The sequence below is a fragment of the Hevea brasiliensis genome, chromosome 7, assembly GCF_030052815.1.
Source record: "Hevea brasiliensis isolate MT/VB/25A 57/8 chromosome 7, ASM3005281v1, whole genome shotgun sequence".
Lineage (NCBI taxonomy): Eukaryota > Viridiplantae > Streptophyta > Magnoliopsida > Malpighiales > Euphorbiaceae > Hevea > Hevea brasiliensis.
Window position 1 is genome coordinate 13,857,125 of NC_079499.1, and position 19,945 is coordinate 13,877,069.

General features: G+C 29.3%; 1 protein-coding gene and 1 long non-coding RNA gene across 3 annotated transcripts; one reads left to right on the forward strand and one right to left on the reverse strand.

Annotated features, from left to right (window-relative positions):
- Window positions 1-524: 524 nt before the first annotated feature.
- On the forward strand, window positions 525-9,138 carry LOC110650620 (uncharacterized). 2 transcript variants are annotated; one of them, XM_021805680.2, is made up of 18 exons: window positions 525-1,013; window positions 1,410-1,527; window positions 1,609-1,796; window positions 1,881-1,988; window positions 2,743-2,900; window positions 3,843-3,948; window positions 4,544-4,627; window positions 5,026-5,172; window positions 5,256-5,384; window positions 6,554-6,621; window positions 6,789-6,822; window positions 6,912-6,996; window positions 7,289-7,356; window positions 7,435-7,548; window positions 7,654-7,689; window positions 7,852-7,938; window positions 8,709-8,800; window positions 8,891-9,138. In XM_021805680.2, exons 1-18 carry the CDS (start codon window positions 876-878, stop codon window positions 8,985-8,987), a joined length of 1,857 nt encoding a protein of 618 aa, XP_021661372.2. In that variant the 5' UTR covers window positions 525-875; the 3' UTR covers window positions 8,988-9,138. The 2 variants fall into 2 exon arrangements, with proteins under 2 accessions (XP_021661372.2, XP_021661381.2); XM_021805689.2 differs by having other exon boundaries at window positions 527-1,013; window positions 2,836-2,900.
- Window positions 9,139-11,219: 2,081 nt separating this feature from the next.
- Window positions 11,220-12,523, reverse strand: LOC110650529 (uncharacterized). The gene is made up of 2 exons (XR_002493980.2): window positions 12,122-12,523; window positions 11,220-11,579 (listed from the first exon to the last, which is right to left on the reverse strand). It is a non-coding gene; the product is annotated as an uncharacterized LOC110650529 (long non-coding RNA).
- Window positions 12,524-19,945: the final 7,422 nt, after the last annotated feature.

Consider the following 19,945-nt stretch of genomic DNA (forward strand, 5'->3'; position numbering starts at 1 on the left):
TCATCACCATATGCTCGGAAACTATAACGCTCCTGGCATGGACCATTGAAGAAAAGATCAGCCTCAACCACTTGGTGTAACGAACTAAGTCGCCTGTCGCAAACCGGATGTAACTTTAACTCCATGAACTACCCTCACCTCTCCTCTCCTCCTTCAACATAAGCCAACTGATCCACCTGCCAGTCCCAAGGCAGCCTGCGCTTGCCAGTTTTCCACGCTGAGCATCTAGAGAATCCAAGCTCTGCCAATCGCTTTTGTGACACTTTTCTCTCCACCTTCACATTGTACAATCCGACTTCTTCTACCTCCATCGCCTTTTCATCATGACATCGCCTTTACACAATTAAAATAAAGAATTCAATTAAATTTCAATTAATGTTTGGTATAATTCTAGAAATAAAATTCACTTGTCTTCATTTTTTAAATTATTCTCAAGAACAAAATTAAAGAATTTTAATTTTTTTGACAAAATTCAAAAAAATTTATATCTAATAAATTTATAACAATTATAAGTATGGATTAGAATTGGGCAGAGCCAAAGAAGAAAGCAAAAATTAGGTTCGTTCTGAAACCCGGGTAAAGGTCAGAGGTTCATCTGATTAGTACTGTCCGCGAGAGCTCCATATTTAAGTCACAAGTAGGTGAATTTTAGCTTGTGGCCCGCGGATGCTAAGTTACCGGTTACCATTTTTATCGGTTACCTTTCAACTTCTTTTGTTTTCACATATAATAGGAACGAAACAGCATAAATTTCGGATTTCAGAGGATAGCTTTGGTTGTTAACGTGTCTAGTTCTGTAACACATACAGTTATGGAGTAATTAAGTTGAACAGAGGGAAAGAGGGAAAAGCAGCTGTTTTTCGTTTTGGTTCGATATGGGGGGAATGTCTCAGCTTGGACATTGTAATGGGGTTTTTCAGTACCCAAAAATGAGCCCACTGCTTCAGATAAGAAAGGAGAGAACTCAAAGGAAAATATCCTTGCAAGGACAAGCTGTTCCCTCTAGAACCCAGGTAAGTACCTTTTTCTGTTTGTTTCCGTGAAAAATGGGCCCCGGATGATATAAAGCTATAGTTTGTTTTATTATTTTTTTTGTCAAATAAAGGGACTGATATTGTTTCATCAGTAGATAGTAGTTCATCTATAGTGATAATAATGGGACATTTATGAAGTTGTTATTCATCATTAGTAACATAAAGTATGAATGAATTGTAATACAAATTCCTTCACTAATGATATAAATCTATACTGCATCATTCTGATTCTTCAGTAGATTACGTAGAAAGATATAGTATCTGTACTTTGGTTCAAGATCATTTAACCACTGAAGCATCAATTGTCATAAATTTGTTTTTTACAATTGCTTCATTTCATGCCTTCTAATTTGGCATATTTGGTTCGATTTGTAGAGGATAATGGAAAGCATTTCAGTAAGTGGTGAAGTTGGTGGTGCTGGTGGGGCATACTCTTATAATGCCCTAAAGAGATTGGACAATATCTGGTCTAGCATCTGTTCTACTCAAGCAGGTAGAATTCTTGCCACTGCCATGGATTATATTGAATCGCTGAGAGATCTTTAAATATTTAATCTTCACATAAATTTTGCAGTTTCCCAAGAACCACAAGAAGTAGTTTCAAGTGTTCCACATGTGTCCAGTCATTCTGATCTGACTGACAAAGCAGGAGACAGATTTGATGTGGTAGTTTGTGGAGGCACTTTGGGGATCTTCATTGCCACAGCATTGAGTGCCAAAGGTCTTCAAGTAGGCATTGTGGAAAGAAATATACTAAAAGGGGTATAATATACTGTGGAGTTCTTTCTAGAGATAATTTAGGCATAAAGAATTGATTTTAAAAGATCAATTATTGTAAATGATTAGAGGGAACAAGAATGGAATATCTCGAAGAAAGAGCTCTTGGAGCTGGTAGAAGTTGGAATTCTCACAGAGGATGACATTGAACAAGCTACAGCAGTGAAGTTTAATCCTGTGAGTTCTGGAACTTCATAAATTGATTATATTTGTTATCTAAGCCAATTATTGGGTCATGTGAATACTGTGGTTGTCATAAACAATTCAGTTTGTTCAAGTTCTGCATGAAGTCTGGTTTGAACCAATCTAATGGCCCTAAGGCTAGGTTTGCCCCTTAATTATTTGCCATCTAGATGTTTTGAACAAAAAGACTGTGTGTTGAGTGAGCCTTTTTTTTTTGTAAAAACAGTGGCTCCTAATCTACTATTTTATAATCTTGTCTAGTATAGCTGTGCTGGCACAAATGTTCAACTGCATTTGGTGTCAGTCGAGATACTTAAAAAGAGGCCTTTATTTTTCTTAAGAGCAGAAAACAATAACCATCAATTCCAATTTTGCAATAAACTTGCTCTTTGGTTTTTCATCGCCTTGTACAAACTTAAAATATTTCATTGATTTCAAATTTTAAATAATCAAACTATTACAAATATATAACCATGCCTTATTGTTTGCAATTGCTATTTTTTGCCATTGCAAGTCAGATTGTGACTGGGTGTCAAGATATTCTGATATTCACTGTCGTGCTTTACTGGAAGTGTACGCCAGATGATTGATCACTTAGGAGCATTTAGAGGTTCTAAAGTAGAAGTGGACATTAATGATATGGTTATAATGTTGATGAAATGAATTTTGGTCCTTACTGAAAACTTGATCCTGCAAGGTTCCTTACCTCACCGAAGTTGACTTTAAGTCTTTTTAAGTCTTTCTCCAGGACAACATCCAAGTGCCAACGCTGCCTTTGTGTCATCTCATTGGTTATGACGTCCTCAAACTTATTTCTTTTGGAATTTCGTTAACTGTGCAGAACAGATGTGGATTTGAGGATAAAGGCGAAATCTGGGTTGAAGACATTCTTAATCTGGGTGTTTTGTGAGTTATCCTTTTAATTTTAGTAACCACACATTCCATATAGCTGATCAGAGCAACAGAACTAATTGTTGTCGAAATGAAATCCCTGTACCGGTTTGTTATGCCTTAATGGAGTGTAATGGATTGTAACGAAGTCATTTCACTTTTCCATTGCTTAACATTAAACTAAATTACATACTAAGTATTCTGAAAATTAAAATGTTGAAAGAATGATTATCTTCCAGTGTGAAATTATATAAAATAGAAAAAATAATAATCTTGCTTTGTAGAAAAAATATTTCTAATGTTGATGTATTTATTTTTGTTTGCATAAATATTCCTGTGTGTGCATGCACACATGCGTCGTCCATATATGCATATACAAGTGTGCTGTGCCCGCTTATTGAATTTTCTAGATCCACCACTGTATCATGCTTTATCAAAAGTGCTCTTATTGTTTGGAACTTTAGGTTTATTATGCAGCATATATATTAAAAGTCATATAAGCATGAGGAAAGCGTGGATTTTTTTTTCCAATAAATTCTGTGAAAATTCTACTTCTCTGTGTTTGAAAGCTCTTTTCCATGATTTATAAAAAAAATCATTGCATCACCTAGTTACTTCTAATCAAGGATTGGATTAAACAGAATTTTGTGTTATAAAACTGTGTTTGACTGTATTTAGCTTATTTCCATGCAGTGCATTATTATGTGATGAAGGTTACTTCCTAAAATTTTAAAAGCTTCTATTAATTCTTGTAAACTTTTTTTTTCCTAGAATTGTCCTCAATCCTTTATTGGTTTTGGTGGCATATTGATGAATCATAAATTTATCTCTTTAACCCGGAGATTGATAGAATGTTGGGCAAGAAAAATTATCGTGCAGAGTTCTGATACTTCATGAGAATTAATCTTGCTTCTGCAAGAGATAAACATTTTGAGTTGCATCTCTATATCATTGCAGGCCTGTAAAGCTCATAGAGGCTATGAAGAAACGCTTTATTTCTCTTGGTGGAGTAATCTTAGAAGGCTACAGTGTGTCCAGCATCCGTGTATATGAGGATGCAGCAGTGAGTATACCAACACTTAGAAGTAACGTTGTAACATGGATTGTGATATATAATTTAATGTGATGGAATTGAGGAAAAGAGCTAATAGCCAAGCCCAAATGGTGTGGGGTTAATAAATTTCATTAAGTTACAATTTGGCTGATGTTTTCATCTACCATAGAGGTTGAGTTAGTAGCCATATGAAACAAGCAAGATGTTTAGATTTCACTGAAAAGTCTGGAATCAATCAGAAGCGAGCTAGTTGGGATGGGGGAAGTCAAGATGCTAGAGTAAGATCAACAGAAATCATAACAGACTTAAGGGCATTTTTTGAATGATAAAAGTTAAACCTGGTTAAAGCAGGGAAGTGGAAAGAAAACTTTGAATTATTTGCTACACATTGATGTTGACTCTGATGAAATTTTGAATGCAATTATGCATTATGATTGCAGTAGAGATATAACTTTAGACATATAGGCAACTGATGTTCTTTGGGGTTGCATAGGATTATGATATGGATGGTAGTACACCCACAAAACATGATAAAAGTAAACTTCAAAAGTGTTGTCTTCCTTTCAATAAGCATTGATTGTTCCTATGACTTTTTCTTGCTTAGGTCTTGCAGCTAGTGGAGGGAAATACCCTGTCATCCCGTCTTATCGTTGATGCAATGGGGAACTTTTCACCTGTTGTCAAGCAGGTAAGGTTCCTTTTTTTCATTAGGATTTGCAATCAAGTGTGCAGTGGCCCATCAGCAATTTTCTGATGCAAGATTGACTATTTTTTTACTACAAATGTGAATTTTGATGATTTCTTAGTAATCTACAGGCCCATATGAATTTTTAGAGTATCTTTGTAGCACTAGTTTACATTTACTCAAGTGATTTTTTGTATGATTGAATTAGTGATAAATGGAATAAGAACTGCAGCTCTTCAACTCTTAAAGTACAAATTCTTCACTTTTACTTAGATATTAAAATATAAGTCCTTGATGTTTCATAAGCATGAATGCATAAGGTAAATAACAACTTTTATATCTGTTAATTTTCTGTAATTTATGACCAAACTGATTCTTACTCTTAACCATGTGCATCACAGATAAGAAGAGGAAGGAAGCCTGATGGTGTTTGCCTCGTTGTTGGGTCTTGTGCTCGTGGTTTTAAGGATAATTCTACAAGTGATGTCATATATAGTAGTTCATCTGTTAAGAAAATTGGAGACTCGGAAGTACAATATTTTTGGGAGGTAAATTGCTTCTAGTACATTATTAAAATGAATTGACAGTTCATTTTTTTTGAGAATATAGGTCTTTTGTGAAAATTTCACAGGCATTTCCAGCTGGCTCTGGTCCTACAGATCGTACTACATATATGTTCACCTATGTTAATCCGCAACCTGGATCTCCCAAATTGGAAGAATTATTAGAAGACTATTGGGATTTGATGCCTAAATATCAGGTAAAATTTTAGATCTGCTGTCTGCAATCTCATGTACCACTCTTCAACTTACTTCTGCATCTTGATGATTGAATCCTCATCTTTTATCTTCTGGATTTGTATATACAAAATATTCTTCTATTATGGTCAATTAAATTGTGAAAATTGTTTTCTGTTTCTTAATAGGTTTGTGGTTCTGAGTAAACATTTTATGCTTATAAAGGGGCTAGTGTAAATTAATGAGTGGTATTTTGCACTTTAGATACTTATGACAACTTGGAAGCATATATAAAAATTACAGTATGCAGAGGGAGACCTATTTGTAATGCCTCTCTTGCTCTATTGTGATTGATGTATTTTTCTCTTTCCCAGCAAAAATAATAAGGAAGAAAGTATTGATCAAATGTTGTTAAAAGCTGATAATAGTTTCATCTTTTCAGTGTGCATGTTCTTTAAATATTTATGATACATTCTGGAATTTGATGACTTGGAGATAAAATCTTGAGGGCCAAATCTTATGTTATTTCAGCTTGTTGGCATTAATTTGTTGCATGTCACTTTTGCTGCTTGGGCTCTTATACATTTCTACGGCCATCACCCAGCTGATTAACTCCCAAATTTAACCTTCCTAAAAGGGAGAAAAAGAAATATTAGTCCAGTGATCACTGTTTGGTTCAATGGCTATTGCTTATGCAATTCAAGTCTCAGTATGAAATCATAGCACAACACAACTTGTATTTAAAAGGGTTATTATTGTAGTGAAATTTGCATGTACATAGTCAGTAGTTGGATATACATGCAATTATAGATTGTTTGAAGTTTTGAGTGGGGACAGGTGTTTAATTGTTGAAGTAACTCCATCTTCACTGAATTTTCAAGTCACTATTGGAGGAATCAAAGCTAGTTCACTTTTTCTCTCATTAAATTTTCCTTGTGGATGTTGTGCTTTACGGTCATGTGTAGTGAGATAACCCTTAAGCACAACATTAAGTTCCTGCTGTAGTGAGATGACCCTTGTGGATTTTATGAAGTTTTCTTTTCCTTCCTTTTTCCCACTTCTCAAGATTTCTTCTTGATATCATTAAGTTCCTGTTGTAATATTCTTGAATGGAATGTGATTTTGTATCCTCACTTTTCCATTTTGCTGAGGTCCTTAGCTGATTAGCTGGTAATGGTTATCCACTTTGTAGGGAGTCTCCCTTGACAATCTGGAGATTCTGAGAGTTATATATGGAATTTTCCCTACATATCGTGACAGGTAATGATGTTTGTAACTCACTAACTGGCTAACTGCAAGTTATGCACTGTTAAAATTAATTCTCAGTATCACCTTTCAGTACATGGAATAATACTTTTATACTTTTCATGAGTTGGTCTTCAAATCTAACATCCTAAATTCTTGATGGTGGCGGATCAACTTTTCAGTCCATTGCCAGCAGCATTCAATCGTATCTTACAGGTAGTTTATGTTACAAACATGTAAAGCTCTAAATATATAATGGGTAGGTAACAAATAGGATGTAATTTTTACAATTTGATTCTTTGCAGTTTGGTGATGCTAGCGGCATACAGTCACCTGTGTCATTTGGTGGTTTTGGGAGCTTGACAAGGCATCTTGGGAGATTATCAACTGGTAAATTCTACATGCATATTAATCACCATTATTATTTGTTTGCTAATTGACAATGTCAATGGATTTTAGAGTGGTCACGCAAATTATACCGCTTTATTAGGTGTATACCATTTTGGATAAATAACCATGTTGCACATGTAGGCCTTTGGTTCCCAATTTATATAAAGATAAATTATTTTGCTTGGTTTCAAACCCAAGGACATGTGGCATGTAGAGACATTGAAGCTGAATACTTGCTAGTTGCTCAAAACTTACCACTATTGATCTGATATATTTTTGTCTGAGAATGAAGGAATATATGAAGCGATCAATGGTGATTTTCTTGATGCAGACAGCTTGTCTCTACTAAATCCATACATGGTTGGTGACTTTGTATTTTTGGCTCTATGGTTAAGCAGCCAGTCATACAATTTTCTGATCAAAATTAATGTATTGCAGCCCAATTTAAGTGCTTCCTGGCTATTTCAAAAAGCTATGTCAGCAAAGCAAAACTCTAATGTTTCTCCAGAATTTATTAATGAGCTTCTTCATGTCAATTTCCAGAGCATGCAGGTAGGGTTACGCTGCTATGCTATAAAGCTTTGACTTGTTAAGTGCTGCTTCATTTGTCCATGTATATTTTCTTTCATGCACCTAATGAATTATACTCTTCTACAGAAGCTGGGCGATCCAGTTCTAAGACCATTCCTTCAGGTTATTTGCCCTTCTATTTATTTTCCCTCATTTTTCTAGTGAAATTCCTAGTTTCAAGTTCGTTCCTTTGGGCTAATTGAGAATTAAATTCTCAAAAAACCCCACATCTATCAACATAGAATAATGAAAATGATTTTTGTCTCATTATTATCTTGATGGCAGGATGTTATACAGTTAGAGCCCCTTGCCAAGACATTAGGCCTTGTTATGCTAACTAAACCTCAAATTATCCCATCAATATTCAAGCAGGTACCAATGAATCTGAGCTTTCTTTTTTTCTTCTTTCTATCTGTATTGCATACAAATTTTCTCCAACTACTGTGATATCTACCTTCTATGGCACTGGTTAAAAAAATTTACTTACTAATTTTATATTTGGGTTCTCTCGGAGCCACCGGTTTACCAGTCTAGTGCCTTGAGCTAAGCAGTTGACTGTGAACAAATCTTTGGATCAAATTCCAAGGCCAGCAACTCCTCTATGTTCTTGTGGACTTTCTTGGAGTGGGTTTAGAGAGGAGGAGAGCTACCATTGTTGTAGCCTAAGGCCCAATGGGCCTCTCGACAGACCAGAAAAAAAAAGTCTGATCTCATTTGCTTTTATCTGGATGATACAGATCCAAGAAGATGGAGGGAAAAATATACGTAGCAGCACAAAATTAGATGTAATTTGTCAAGTGATTTCTGTTAACTGATTTTAGTGATTTGAAAATCTCTGAAACCTTTCTAAATCATTATTGCAGTATTTCTGCATCACTTTAGCTTCAGAGTAGCAGCATGGTATGTTATTGAATAGTTAAGAGAATGAAAATTAGCTTTACCAATGCATTACCTTGAATTACTTGTACATAGATTGATGGGAAGTAAATGTAGTAGTTACATCACAGACAGGATCTTAACAAAGTCGCAAGGAACATACGCAATGCAATTAAATTTATATAATTTTCTTACCTGAATATATTATTTTGGTCAATAGATATGTACTTGAATAGCTACTCATGGTCAATGAATCTGTTTTTCAGGTTGGTATTCCTGTACTTCTGGACTGGTCTGGCCATTTTTTCATGCTCAGTTACTATACTTTTCTCTCTAGCTTTGCCGACCCTGTAATCAGGTATTATAACCTTGTTTTCCTCTCTTAGATTTACTTGCATTTGGAAAATGTTCCTATGCATTTGCTTATATTTCTGACTTTTCCTGCAAGACCATTATTAAATGTGTTTCCATCGAAGATTAAGTTTGAGTGGAAACGGCATCTTGAGGCTTGGAAATATGGATCTGGTTTAGATTACAAGCTATGAGGATTCATTGAAGGATCTTAGATTGAACTAATGGAGAATGTATATCTAATAGTGCCCAGTTTCATGAACTGGTAAATCAGAACTAATATGTTCATCTCAGGTTTTGTAGCTATTTTTGGATCCTATTTGAAAATCAATGGAACATTCTGTATCTCTCTTGAACCCGGGTCAACTCGACTACGACTTCGTGTGCGTGACTGTATGTCTACGCATTCAGATGCAAATGCTCATACATCATTCTGATTTATTGTACAGACAATTTTGCAATTGAATTTACTTTAAAATAATGAAAATATTTCAGACGCTGTTTATGCTATTCGTTTAATGGGATATAAGCGTTGGAATTCCACCACTTTTTTGACATTGGGCCAAGTTTTAATAAGCAACACACATTCATAGTAGGCCAAAATAAAGTCCACTATGATTCCTTTATATATATATATATATATATATATATATATATATATATATATATATATATATATATATATATATATATATATATACTTTTGATGCGAATCTGGTGTATAACAGTAGAGGCGAATATTTGGTTAATCGAATTGAATCAAATTTTTTGTTAAATGAATTATTACTTTACTCTAAAATTATTAATTAAAGTGATCAAAATTAGAAAAAAAATTAAAATTAATTGAAACTAAAAATATTCAGTCAATTGTGATTATAATTGAATTAATAAAAAATTAAAAAATATATTTTATATTATTAATTAATTAATTATTAATAAAAATATATTTATAATTTTTTATTTTAAAACATAATAAATATGATTTAATATTAATAAGAAAATAATTATAAGTTAAATGTTATTATAAAATTATAAAAATAAAAATAATAAATAATATATTATTAATAAAATTATAATTAATATATTAATTAATAGAAATTTAGTTATTTTAATTAATTTAATTATAAGATAATAAAAAATCAAATTGAACCGAATTTACTCTTATTAAAATAATAAAATTTTATTAATTTAATTTAATTTTTTTTATTATAATCAAATAATTCACACCTATATATAACCGAGCTGGATGGCTGTAATGTAATATAGTATGATGAATCATATAACATAAATGAATGTTGTAATGAGGCACAGAGGAGAGAAGTGCAAAACTTAAAAAGGATTAAAAGCAGCTATATAAATGCTGACAAGTTCTCACGTGCCTGTATTAGTGCGTGGGGTTAGCATTTCCCAACTTGATTCCATAATAAGCTATGTTTTCAACTAAGCAATAATTTGAATGAACTAAGTTCCAAATATTACGTAACATGCGCATATACACCTACAAGCCCTTGGTGGGGAATAATCACCAGTTTCTGTACTCACACATAACACTATGGACCACACCCACCTCCCCACATATTAATTGCTCTCACCTCATATATGTTATCCTCCAAAATTAAGTCCAGGAAATTAAGAGGCCTTGCTTTCTTGGTAAAGCTCCCTAATACATTTATTAATTTAGTTTATTATATTTTATTGTTTACTTTATATATTAAACCATTTACAAGGTTTTTTTTTATAATATTTTCTATTAAAATATGAAATCATTATATATTTTAAAATATATGATTTATTTTTTCTTTAATTATATCAAAGAGGGTAAATTTGGAATTTTTTTTAGGATTGTATGATTTCAAATTCGGGTTTTAATTAGAGTTAATTGTATAAAAACAAAGGTAATTTAATACATTACTCCTTCCATTCCATTGTAGCAGATAATTTAGAAAAAAAATTTTCCTCATTTATTTATTATTTTAGAAAATCAAGAAAGTATTCATTATTTTTTTTTTCATTTTTATCTTTATTTATTATTATTTCAATGCATTTGCTTTTTCATAACATCATTTTATATTTCACTGATATTATAAGGACATTTTAATGAAGTATTAATATTTTTTTATAATATAATGTTATTTTTCATCCTTGTAAAAAATTTTAAGAAGCTATAGAAATGGGATGGAGAGAATATGTGAAAACTGATCCATAATATTATTTTATTACAATATATTTAAAAAAAAAAAAAAAAAAACACCATTAATGTGCTTAGGTGGGAGTTAGAGTTTTATCTCTAAATAAAATTGTAAGGTACAGGCAACCATCATTCTCAATTATGATAAAAAGAATTCTAACTCCCAATCGTTAGAGAGTTTTGGGTGAAATTAAAATATGTAATTATTGGTGCAATTAATTTGTTCCACTTAGCTATAGACCAAACAGAGCTAGCTACTGCCCAGCATATATTCCATTCCATTCCATTCCATATTTGCCTGTACAAGCATAATGGGTATCTTAATTGCATGGTGGTTGTATGAAATAAAGGGTATTAATTACACTCCCCATTAAAATTAGGTCTATGGATGAGAAGATGTGCGGACTAACTCAGACTCAGCAGCTACCTCTCAATGGTTGTATCAGAGAAAACTGAAATTGGGTTACTATAATTTTGATGGAAATTAAATAAAAAGTGGTAGAGTTGCAAGTTGCAGCCCACAATCTTGAATTTTGTTTAGCTGTTTGATGGATACATCTTTCAATTGCAATCATCTTCAACATATCATATTCAGTGTCTAGAAAAAGAAAAAAAAAAATGTATGAGCACAATCAATACCTTTCTGCTGCAATTATACCAAATCATACAGGAAAATAATAAGAACTCTCATCCATAATTTAAGATACAAGGATTTATAGTGGACTCATCTATTAAATATATGATTTTTCATTAGATTATTATAAATCTAATCCAGACATGATAAGAAAAATCCTTAACGATGAGGCTAAGATAAAGGAAATCAGAGATTTGCCTATGTTCAAGCCTCAATCTGATAAATCTTTTTCAAGCATCTAAGATAATAATTATACACTTTTAGAAAGATTTTACTCGAATGAAACAATGAATATGATGAATATAAGTGATATAATTAAGGATTTAAAATAACATTAACTAATGCTTTACCTTCTGTATCATATTTCTACAAAAATTAAAAAGAACTCTAGCTGGGTTTATCTGGAGGTGTATTAGTATAAGTTATAGAAGAAAGTGCTTCTGTTCTATGCTAGCTTGCATATTGTAAATCTACTATATGTATATAAAACATAAAATCTTCACAACCTCTTCTTGTTGTGCAGCGGGTTTGATCCTGTAGGAACTTTTCGCTTCTGGGATTCAAACTCTTTAGCTCGGCCATGGAAGGGAGCATTAACCAGCGCCGGCTGTGGCCGGGAGCGAAAAGGGTGTTGGCTTCTGGTGGCGTAAGGTGCAGAAGGGAAGCTCCTACCAGTTGCTTGAGCTAAGAAAATGAGAAAAGCAATGAGAAAGAGGCTGCAGCTGATGAGAAAGCGATTATTCATTTTTGTTTTGGAGAATGTCAGTGAAAAAGATATTGAATTTATATAGAAAGGCAAAGGTCATAGGCTTAGCATTTCATATATATGGACATGGTCGACAAATTTTAAAGTTTTTGTAGTAGATTGGTTGCCGTGTGATCATGATCAAACGGTGGTGTGTGATTTGTGTGGCTAGAGTCAAACATATAATGACGGTGGGGGAGGTGGTGGATGTCACAATAACACAAACTCATATGTGAACTTGGAGAGGAAGATGAGGGTTTGCTAGCTGCTCCTTTGAATTGCTTTTAGTTTAAGACCAATATGCCCATAATTAATAATTATATCAAATTATCTTTATTGCATTAATTCAAGTTATGAATTTTAGGAGTAGGATGGTAACGGGTTGGGTTTTTGTAAGTACCCGATTCGACAGAACTCTAATAGGACAGATTTGGATATTATATAATCTGGTTCAGGATGGATTCGGATTTGAAAAATAATATCCGTTGCGGATTTGAATTAGGTTCGGGTTTTATATATTGAGTATCCGTTACCTGAATCCGTTTACATAAATACTTAATTAAATATAAAATATATTTTTTTATAATAATATTTATAAATTTTTATATATTTTATTTTATATAAAATAGAATTTAAATATTTTATGAAATTGTTAAATTTTTAAAATATAAATTATTAATTAAAATAATTTTTTATACAAAATATTAATTAAAATATATAAAATTAAATGGGTTCGAATTTTTTTGGGTAATAATAATCGGATTTGGGACAGGTTTGGGTAGTTGAGAATAAATTTTAAACGAATTTAAGATGAGTTCGGATTTTGATAATATTAATCGGGTTAGGGGCGTGCATATGCACTCTCTTTTTATCAATACATATACATAGATCTCACCTATATAAAATAAAGAAAAAATTAATTTTTTTTATTTATAAAAGAGTACTATTTTTTAATACTCAATGTATATAATAATTTTCAACCAAATTTTAAATAATGTTACTAATTTTTTCTTTTTTCCCCAATTGTAATCATGTAGAAAATAATATCTATTTTTTTATACAACTGAGTCTAATTGAGACTTAAACTTAATATTTCATAATTTTGAAAACTTTATCAGTAATACGAGAAACTTTAGAATATAATTGTAACTTTTTATGTTATTATTTGACATAAAATGATAAGTAAATAGTAATTAGATACATATGTAAATATATGGTTATATTAAAAAAAATTACAAGGTGATTATAAATTTTTTGGATCTATCCATATTTACATTTTCACTCATTAAAACTCACAAATATATACATGTCAATTTACTATTGGGTTACCATTTTATATAAAATATCTTACATGAAATCGTGGTTTTACTTTATAATTTCTCAATAATTTCTCAAGTATATTCAAAGTTAAAGTTGTGATTTCACAACTTTTAAATTGGACAGGTTTTAACGTAAAGAAAAATTTACAGTGACACACGGAGAGGGGCATTATGGGTATAAAAAGGTCAATGGTCCAATAGAAACACAAGCGAGTGGAATTATAGAAAATTAGAAATGGTAGTTAGAGAAGCGCTTGGTGCGGCATTAAACAATTAAAAAAAATAAATATTAATACTAACATAGAAGAAGATTATACACAATATTAATATGGACACGTATTAGAAAGGTCGGCTGGTCTTAATTCTAACATTAAGAAATCCTTCAACATGTGAGAAATCCAAGGAATTTTCCATTTTCCGACAAAAGTATTAAAGAAATATTTCTAAAGAAATACTGTAATTTATTATTATCCAACCAATGAAATTAGTACGACTAATAAAAGATTTTATATTTTTTAAATAAAGTCAAATTTTTCATCTTTATGAATAAATAAAATATTTTCAACTTGTGTAAATCTAATTCAGAACTAAGCAAACATTCATATTAGAAAACTTCGTATTGTTAAGTATGAAAGAGATATATTGTCTCACGTCGATTTTCTTTACACTTATAATAGCTTGAGGCTAATTGTTGAGCGGCTACCCAATTGGCACCAGAAGAGTAGAGATATGGGTATGAGTGGTGCTTTATTGCAAAGTTAAGGTATGTTCATAGTCTAATGATGTGTAATGTTGAATGCAAGAAAAATCTTGCTGAATTTTGTGGGACAAGAGAAGAATATAAATATACACTATATAAAGTGAGATCTCTTTCTGGTGCACGGGTAGGAAAAATATGTTTGCTATTATACTTTTATCTAATTCCCTTTGCTTGTTTGCTTTCTGGTAGAAGAATTCATATCCGTAGCTAGACTACTAATTAAACATAGGCAAAATGTTGAATTTAGTCCCTATATTTACTGGATAAATTCAATTTAGTTCGTTTTTAATTTTTTGTTTAAATTAACTCATAAGTTTTAATTTAAGCTTAATTTAGTCTAAAATTTAAAATTTATAAGCTAAATTTCTTAATTTTTTTACTTAAATAAAAAAATTAAGAAGTTTTATTTCTTAATTTCGAGACTAAATTTCTTAATTTCTTTATTTAAGTCTAAAAATTAAGAAACTCAATTTCTTTATTTTCTTTTTTCTTGGCTAAATTAAATTTAAATTGAAATTTTTGAGCTAAATTACACCAAAAATTGAAAATAAAATAAATTGAACTTCTTCAATAAGTACAAAAATGTAATTGAGCTTTCAACCATTGAATAAATATAAATATATACTTTCAACTGTTGAATATTTAGGATATTTCATTCGACTGAATTTTAATAAGATGAATTTAGGTCATATATAATCAGATTTGGAATGAATTTTAATTTGAAGGATAATATCCATATCGATTTTGGGTTGGATTCGAATTTTGTATGTTAGGTATCAATCATTAAATTTATTTATATAAATAATTAATTAAATATAAAATAAAAGTTTTTCATAACAATATATATATATATATTATCAAAAATAAAATTTAAATATTTAATAAAATTATTAAAATTTCAAAATATAAATTATTAATATTATATTAATTAAAAATATATAAAATTAAATGAGTTAAAGCATTATTTGAGTAATAATAATGAGTTTAGAATAAATTTGATGATTAAAAATAAATTTTAATTTGAATATTAAAATCTATCTATTGTTATCCCTATTTTTTTAACAAGTTAAGCATTGGGATGCAAAAGCAAGATTCAAACAAGTTCAATAGTTTGAAAATAACAAGTTGATAGCGTTTTAAAATCAATTAATTCGACCAGTTAATCAAATCATCATTACATATCCGTTAATTAGTTCTGTTTTAAAAGAAATTGTGAGGAGTACATGTTAAAACCAGAAAATTACAAATAATTAATAATGATTATATTATTAGGTAGGTGATGTTATGATGAAAGTTTTTCTTCTCAAAGAAAAATATTTAAAAGGACTTAAAAAGGGATCATTTTCTTTTTTTTTCAGAAAATATATTTTATTGATTGAATATAAAATTAAAATTTAAATCATCATGTTACTATATTTTTCATAAATTCAACATAAATTACTTATATAAAAAATAATTACTATTTTGCATTCTCAAAGTTGTATTCATTTGCTTCATCACTCACTTTAATAAGGCTCTGTTTGGTAATATTAGCTATTTTAATAATCATTAATTATTTTAGTAACTATCAATTATTTTACTAACAGTTAACTATTAAATATTAGTTGTTAGTAGTTAGTTGTTTATATAATAATTTAAAATAGAAGCATTCGATAAAAATAATTATTAAATATAAAAATAGTAGTAACATCTTATCGATCCTGGCAAAAATACCCTTTCAGCCCCTAAAAGCTAGGAGCAGCTTTCATGAATTGCATCCTCAACCTTTAAATATTACTATAAACATTATATTACCGAATAATATAAATAAGAGATTAAGAGTTATTGATGAATAAAGCCTAAGAACGAAAAATATTAGGCATTTAAGACATTAATCTAGCTAGCTAGAGACTAATATATAAAAATTTTTGCCACATCATCAATTGAAATTTTATTTAATTAATTTGAAATTTATTGAATGTCAATTTAATTAATAAAAAAAATTTAATTTGCTTAGTATAATAATTTTTTATTATAGGAACTAATATAATCTTAATTACATTTAATAATTTTATTATTTAATATGATATAATTATCAAAAAGGTATCAATTTCTTTTAATAGTAAATTTAATAAAAATATATTTAATTAAATATTAACGATGTGTATGAAATAATTCTCACAATAATAATTAAAATGTAAAAACTACTCTAACAAATAATTTAAATTATTAATAATAAAAATAAATATGCGAAATATGTTGAATGATGGCTTGTTATGCAGAATTGTTGACCCTTAGGAAATGATGTTTAGCTATTTGTCATTGATTTTTATTTTTGACACAATTTCAATTATTTTTCTCACACCATATTAATTAAATTCATCTTATTAATATTCAATCTTTAAATTTTTAAATTAAATTTATTATAAGGGTTAATTTTTGTGTTAAATGCATTTCCTTTCTAGTCTAGCTATTACACTAGGGTGTTTGATAGGGGATTAACAAGGGGTAATTATTACACTTATAACTTTCACTTCTTTATTAATGTTATTTAGATACTCAAAGAGACTGATTAATTTTTCACCGCATTAATATTTATAATTTTTTATGGAATTATGTTAATAATTACCTTTTTTAAATATTAAAACTTAAAGATCAATTATGTTTAAGATCAATGTATCGATATTTAAAAATTATAAATCTTTTACTGCAACTTCTCTCAGTGTTATTTTAGATATTTTCTTTTTTTTTTCTTGCTCATTTTTCTATTAATTTATCATATTTATAAATGAAAATATCTGATTCTAAATAATTATTGGAAAGAGTTTGATGTGGGAACTAATCAATGTAATTTCTTGATTAACATCAAATGAATCATTGAATATCAAATTAAGTCTTAATTAATATTGAGGAGATCATTGAATAATGAATATGGCGCGGTATCTCTACATAGTAAAAAATAGCAAAATTTACTTTTACTATCCTCTTGGCCAATGGGTTTTGCCGTCACCATGGTATATGTCTATTTAAACTTCCAAGTTGAAGTGGTTGAGCCCACAGATTTCAAATCCCATATTGAAAATCCTTGATAGTGGTTGGATCAAAGGGATTGATGAAAAAAATATCAAATCCATTAATTATTGAAAATTCTTTATATATAAATTTTTATAATAGACTCTGATTAAAATTTAAATTAATTTGAGATTTATGCACTATTCGATAATGCTAGTTATTTTAATACTGTTAATTATTTTAGTAGTTATCAATCGTTTTACTAGCCATCAACTATTAGATATTAGCGGTTAGTGATTAATTATTTATGTAGTGTTCTAAAGCAAAAGTGTTTAATAAAAATAGCTTTTGAATTAATTGTTATCTTATTAATATTAGTTAAAACGCTCAGTCAACCTCTAAAGGATAATTTTTAATGGATCATTATCTCAACCTCTAAATACCAATATGAAACATTATGTCACAATATAATATAAATAAGTGAGGTAATTAGTCAAAACACTAAATACTACCTTAAAAGTTGTTGAAAATTGTATTCACAATTTTAAAGACAGTTACAGGTGAAATTTTGTAAAAATCCTTCATGTTAATGAATGAAGGATTCTAGCTTTAAATCATTCTTTAATTTGTTATAAAAAATACTTTTCAAATCCATGGATTTAATCTATGTACCAAACAAAATAAATTATTTAAATTCATAGAATTAAAATTCAATGAGTAAATAATGAAAAGCTGAAATTTCAAAATCAAAATGGAAATTAGCTCAAATTTATAATTTAGCCAACATACTCTTGAGGAGAAATAATTTGTAATAATTCTCGAGAGGATGAACAGTTGATTCATTAATTTTAGTGGGTGGTAGTGGTACATGTTCTTTATCTACTCAATTCCATTATCCACCTAATCAATCTCTTATATGTTATGAACTGGTTTCCACCTTTATATATATCTTAATTTTTTTTATATATTTTTGGCATTTTTAGAACCCATGCATGTACATTAGTACGTAGTTTATTTAATACTCAACTAATTAGTGGCTAAATATATCCATTCATCTATGAATTTCCTTAAATTATTTGACGAATTATTATACTACTACTACAAGAATTTAATATCAACGGATTTTTACATTGGTAGTGCTATAAAATTCATTGGTAATTAAAATTATCAATGGACGCAGTCAATTCAAGTGAATTTATTGATAATATTTTTACTTATGGATTAGTGTTGTTGGTATTTACCAATGGATTACCTCCGGATTTTTTGTTAATATTACCAATAGTTTTTGAAATCTGTTAGTAAATTAAGAAAAAAATAAAAAAAATAAATACTACAATCTATTGGTAAATTTATTAATAGATTTAAAATTTGTTGGTAATTTAAAAAATAAAAAAAATTAATTTCTATTAAAATAATAAATTTTATTATTATTTTTGAGATTATCGTTTTGTTTAAAATCACTTTATTATTATTATAAATATGTTTTTATTTTATCATTAATAACTATTATAAGTATATTATAATGAGAGGAAAAGTGGTATTTGGAAAAGAAGAAAAGAATAAAGATGAGGAAATGAAATGAGGGGAAATTATATTAATGAAAATAAAAAATATAAGATAAAAATTAAAAGGGAGAAGAAAATAAAAAGTGAAAGCGAAGAAAATGAAAGAAAATAATAACAAAATAATAAGATAAAAGAAAACAGAAGCAAATGAGAGAAAAAAGAAATAAATGAGAAAAAAGAGAAGAAAAATTGAAATGAGAGAAGAAAATAATTGAATGAATGAAACGAGAAAAAGAAAAAGTAGTATTTGTAAATATATATACGCAAAGTAGCAACGGATTGTAATCCATTACTAAATTTAAAAAAAAAAATGGCTTTCTTCCCTCTAAGAATTGTCAAAGGATTTTAAAATTTATTGGTAATTAAAAAAAAAAGGTGGGATTTTCCTATGAAATTTACCAAAGGATTTTGAAATCTGTTGGTGAATTTCCAACTAATTTAAACACTCAATTATTTTTATATCTTTTAAATTATCAATGAATTTTGAAATACGTTGATAAATAGCAAAGATTATTTACCAACAAATTTCAAAATCCATCAATAATTTAAACACCCAATTTTTTATGCATCAAAAAGTGCCAATAAATTTTAAAATGTATTGCTATATCAGTATATTCTTGTAGTGTACCCTCTTAACATATAAATTTTATGACAATAGACATAATTGTACCTTATTAGCAATGTAAGTATTTACATACACATGAAAGCAAATGATTTTATCATATTTTCAAAACACATTGTCTCATATTTTGTAGGTTTTTTCAGCGCATAGCCAAGAATTAAAGAAAATGCAATCAAACCTAGCAACATCTTTTGTCTTCTCCATCTTTTGTATATAAACGACATTAGTAACCATTTTTTTCTTTTGATACCTAAGCCTCATAGTGATGAAATTGGCACCAACCTAACATGCAAAACAAAATACAGTAGTCAAAGTCGATGGGGAGAAA

Coding starts and splice junctions, on each gene's coding strand:
- LOC110650620 (XM_021805680.2), top strand. CDS start 876: ATGGGGGGAATGTCTCAGCTTGGACATTGTAATGGGGTTTTTCAGTAC. Junction 1,797..1,880: donor AAAGAAATATACTAAAAGGG/GTATAATATACT, acceptor GTAAATGATTAG/AGGGAACAAGAATGGAATAT. Junction 3,949..4,543: donor GTGTATATGAGGATGCAGCA/GTGAGTATACCA, acceptor TTTCTTGCTTAG/GTCTTGCAGCTAGTGGAGGG.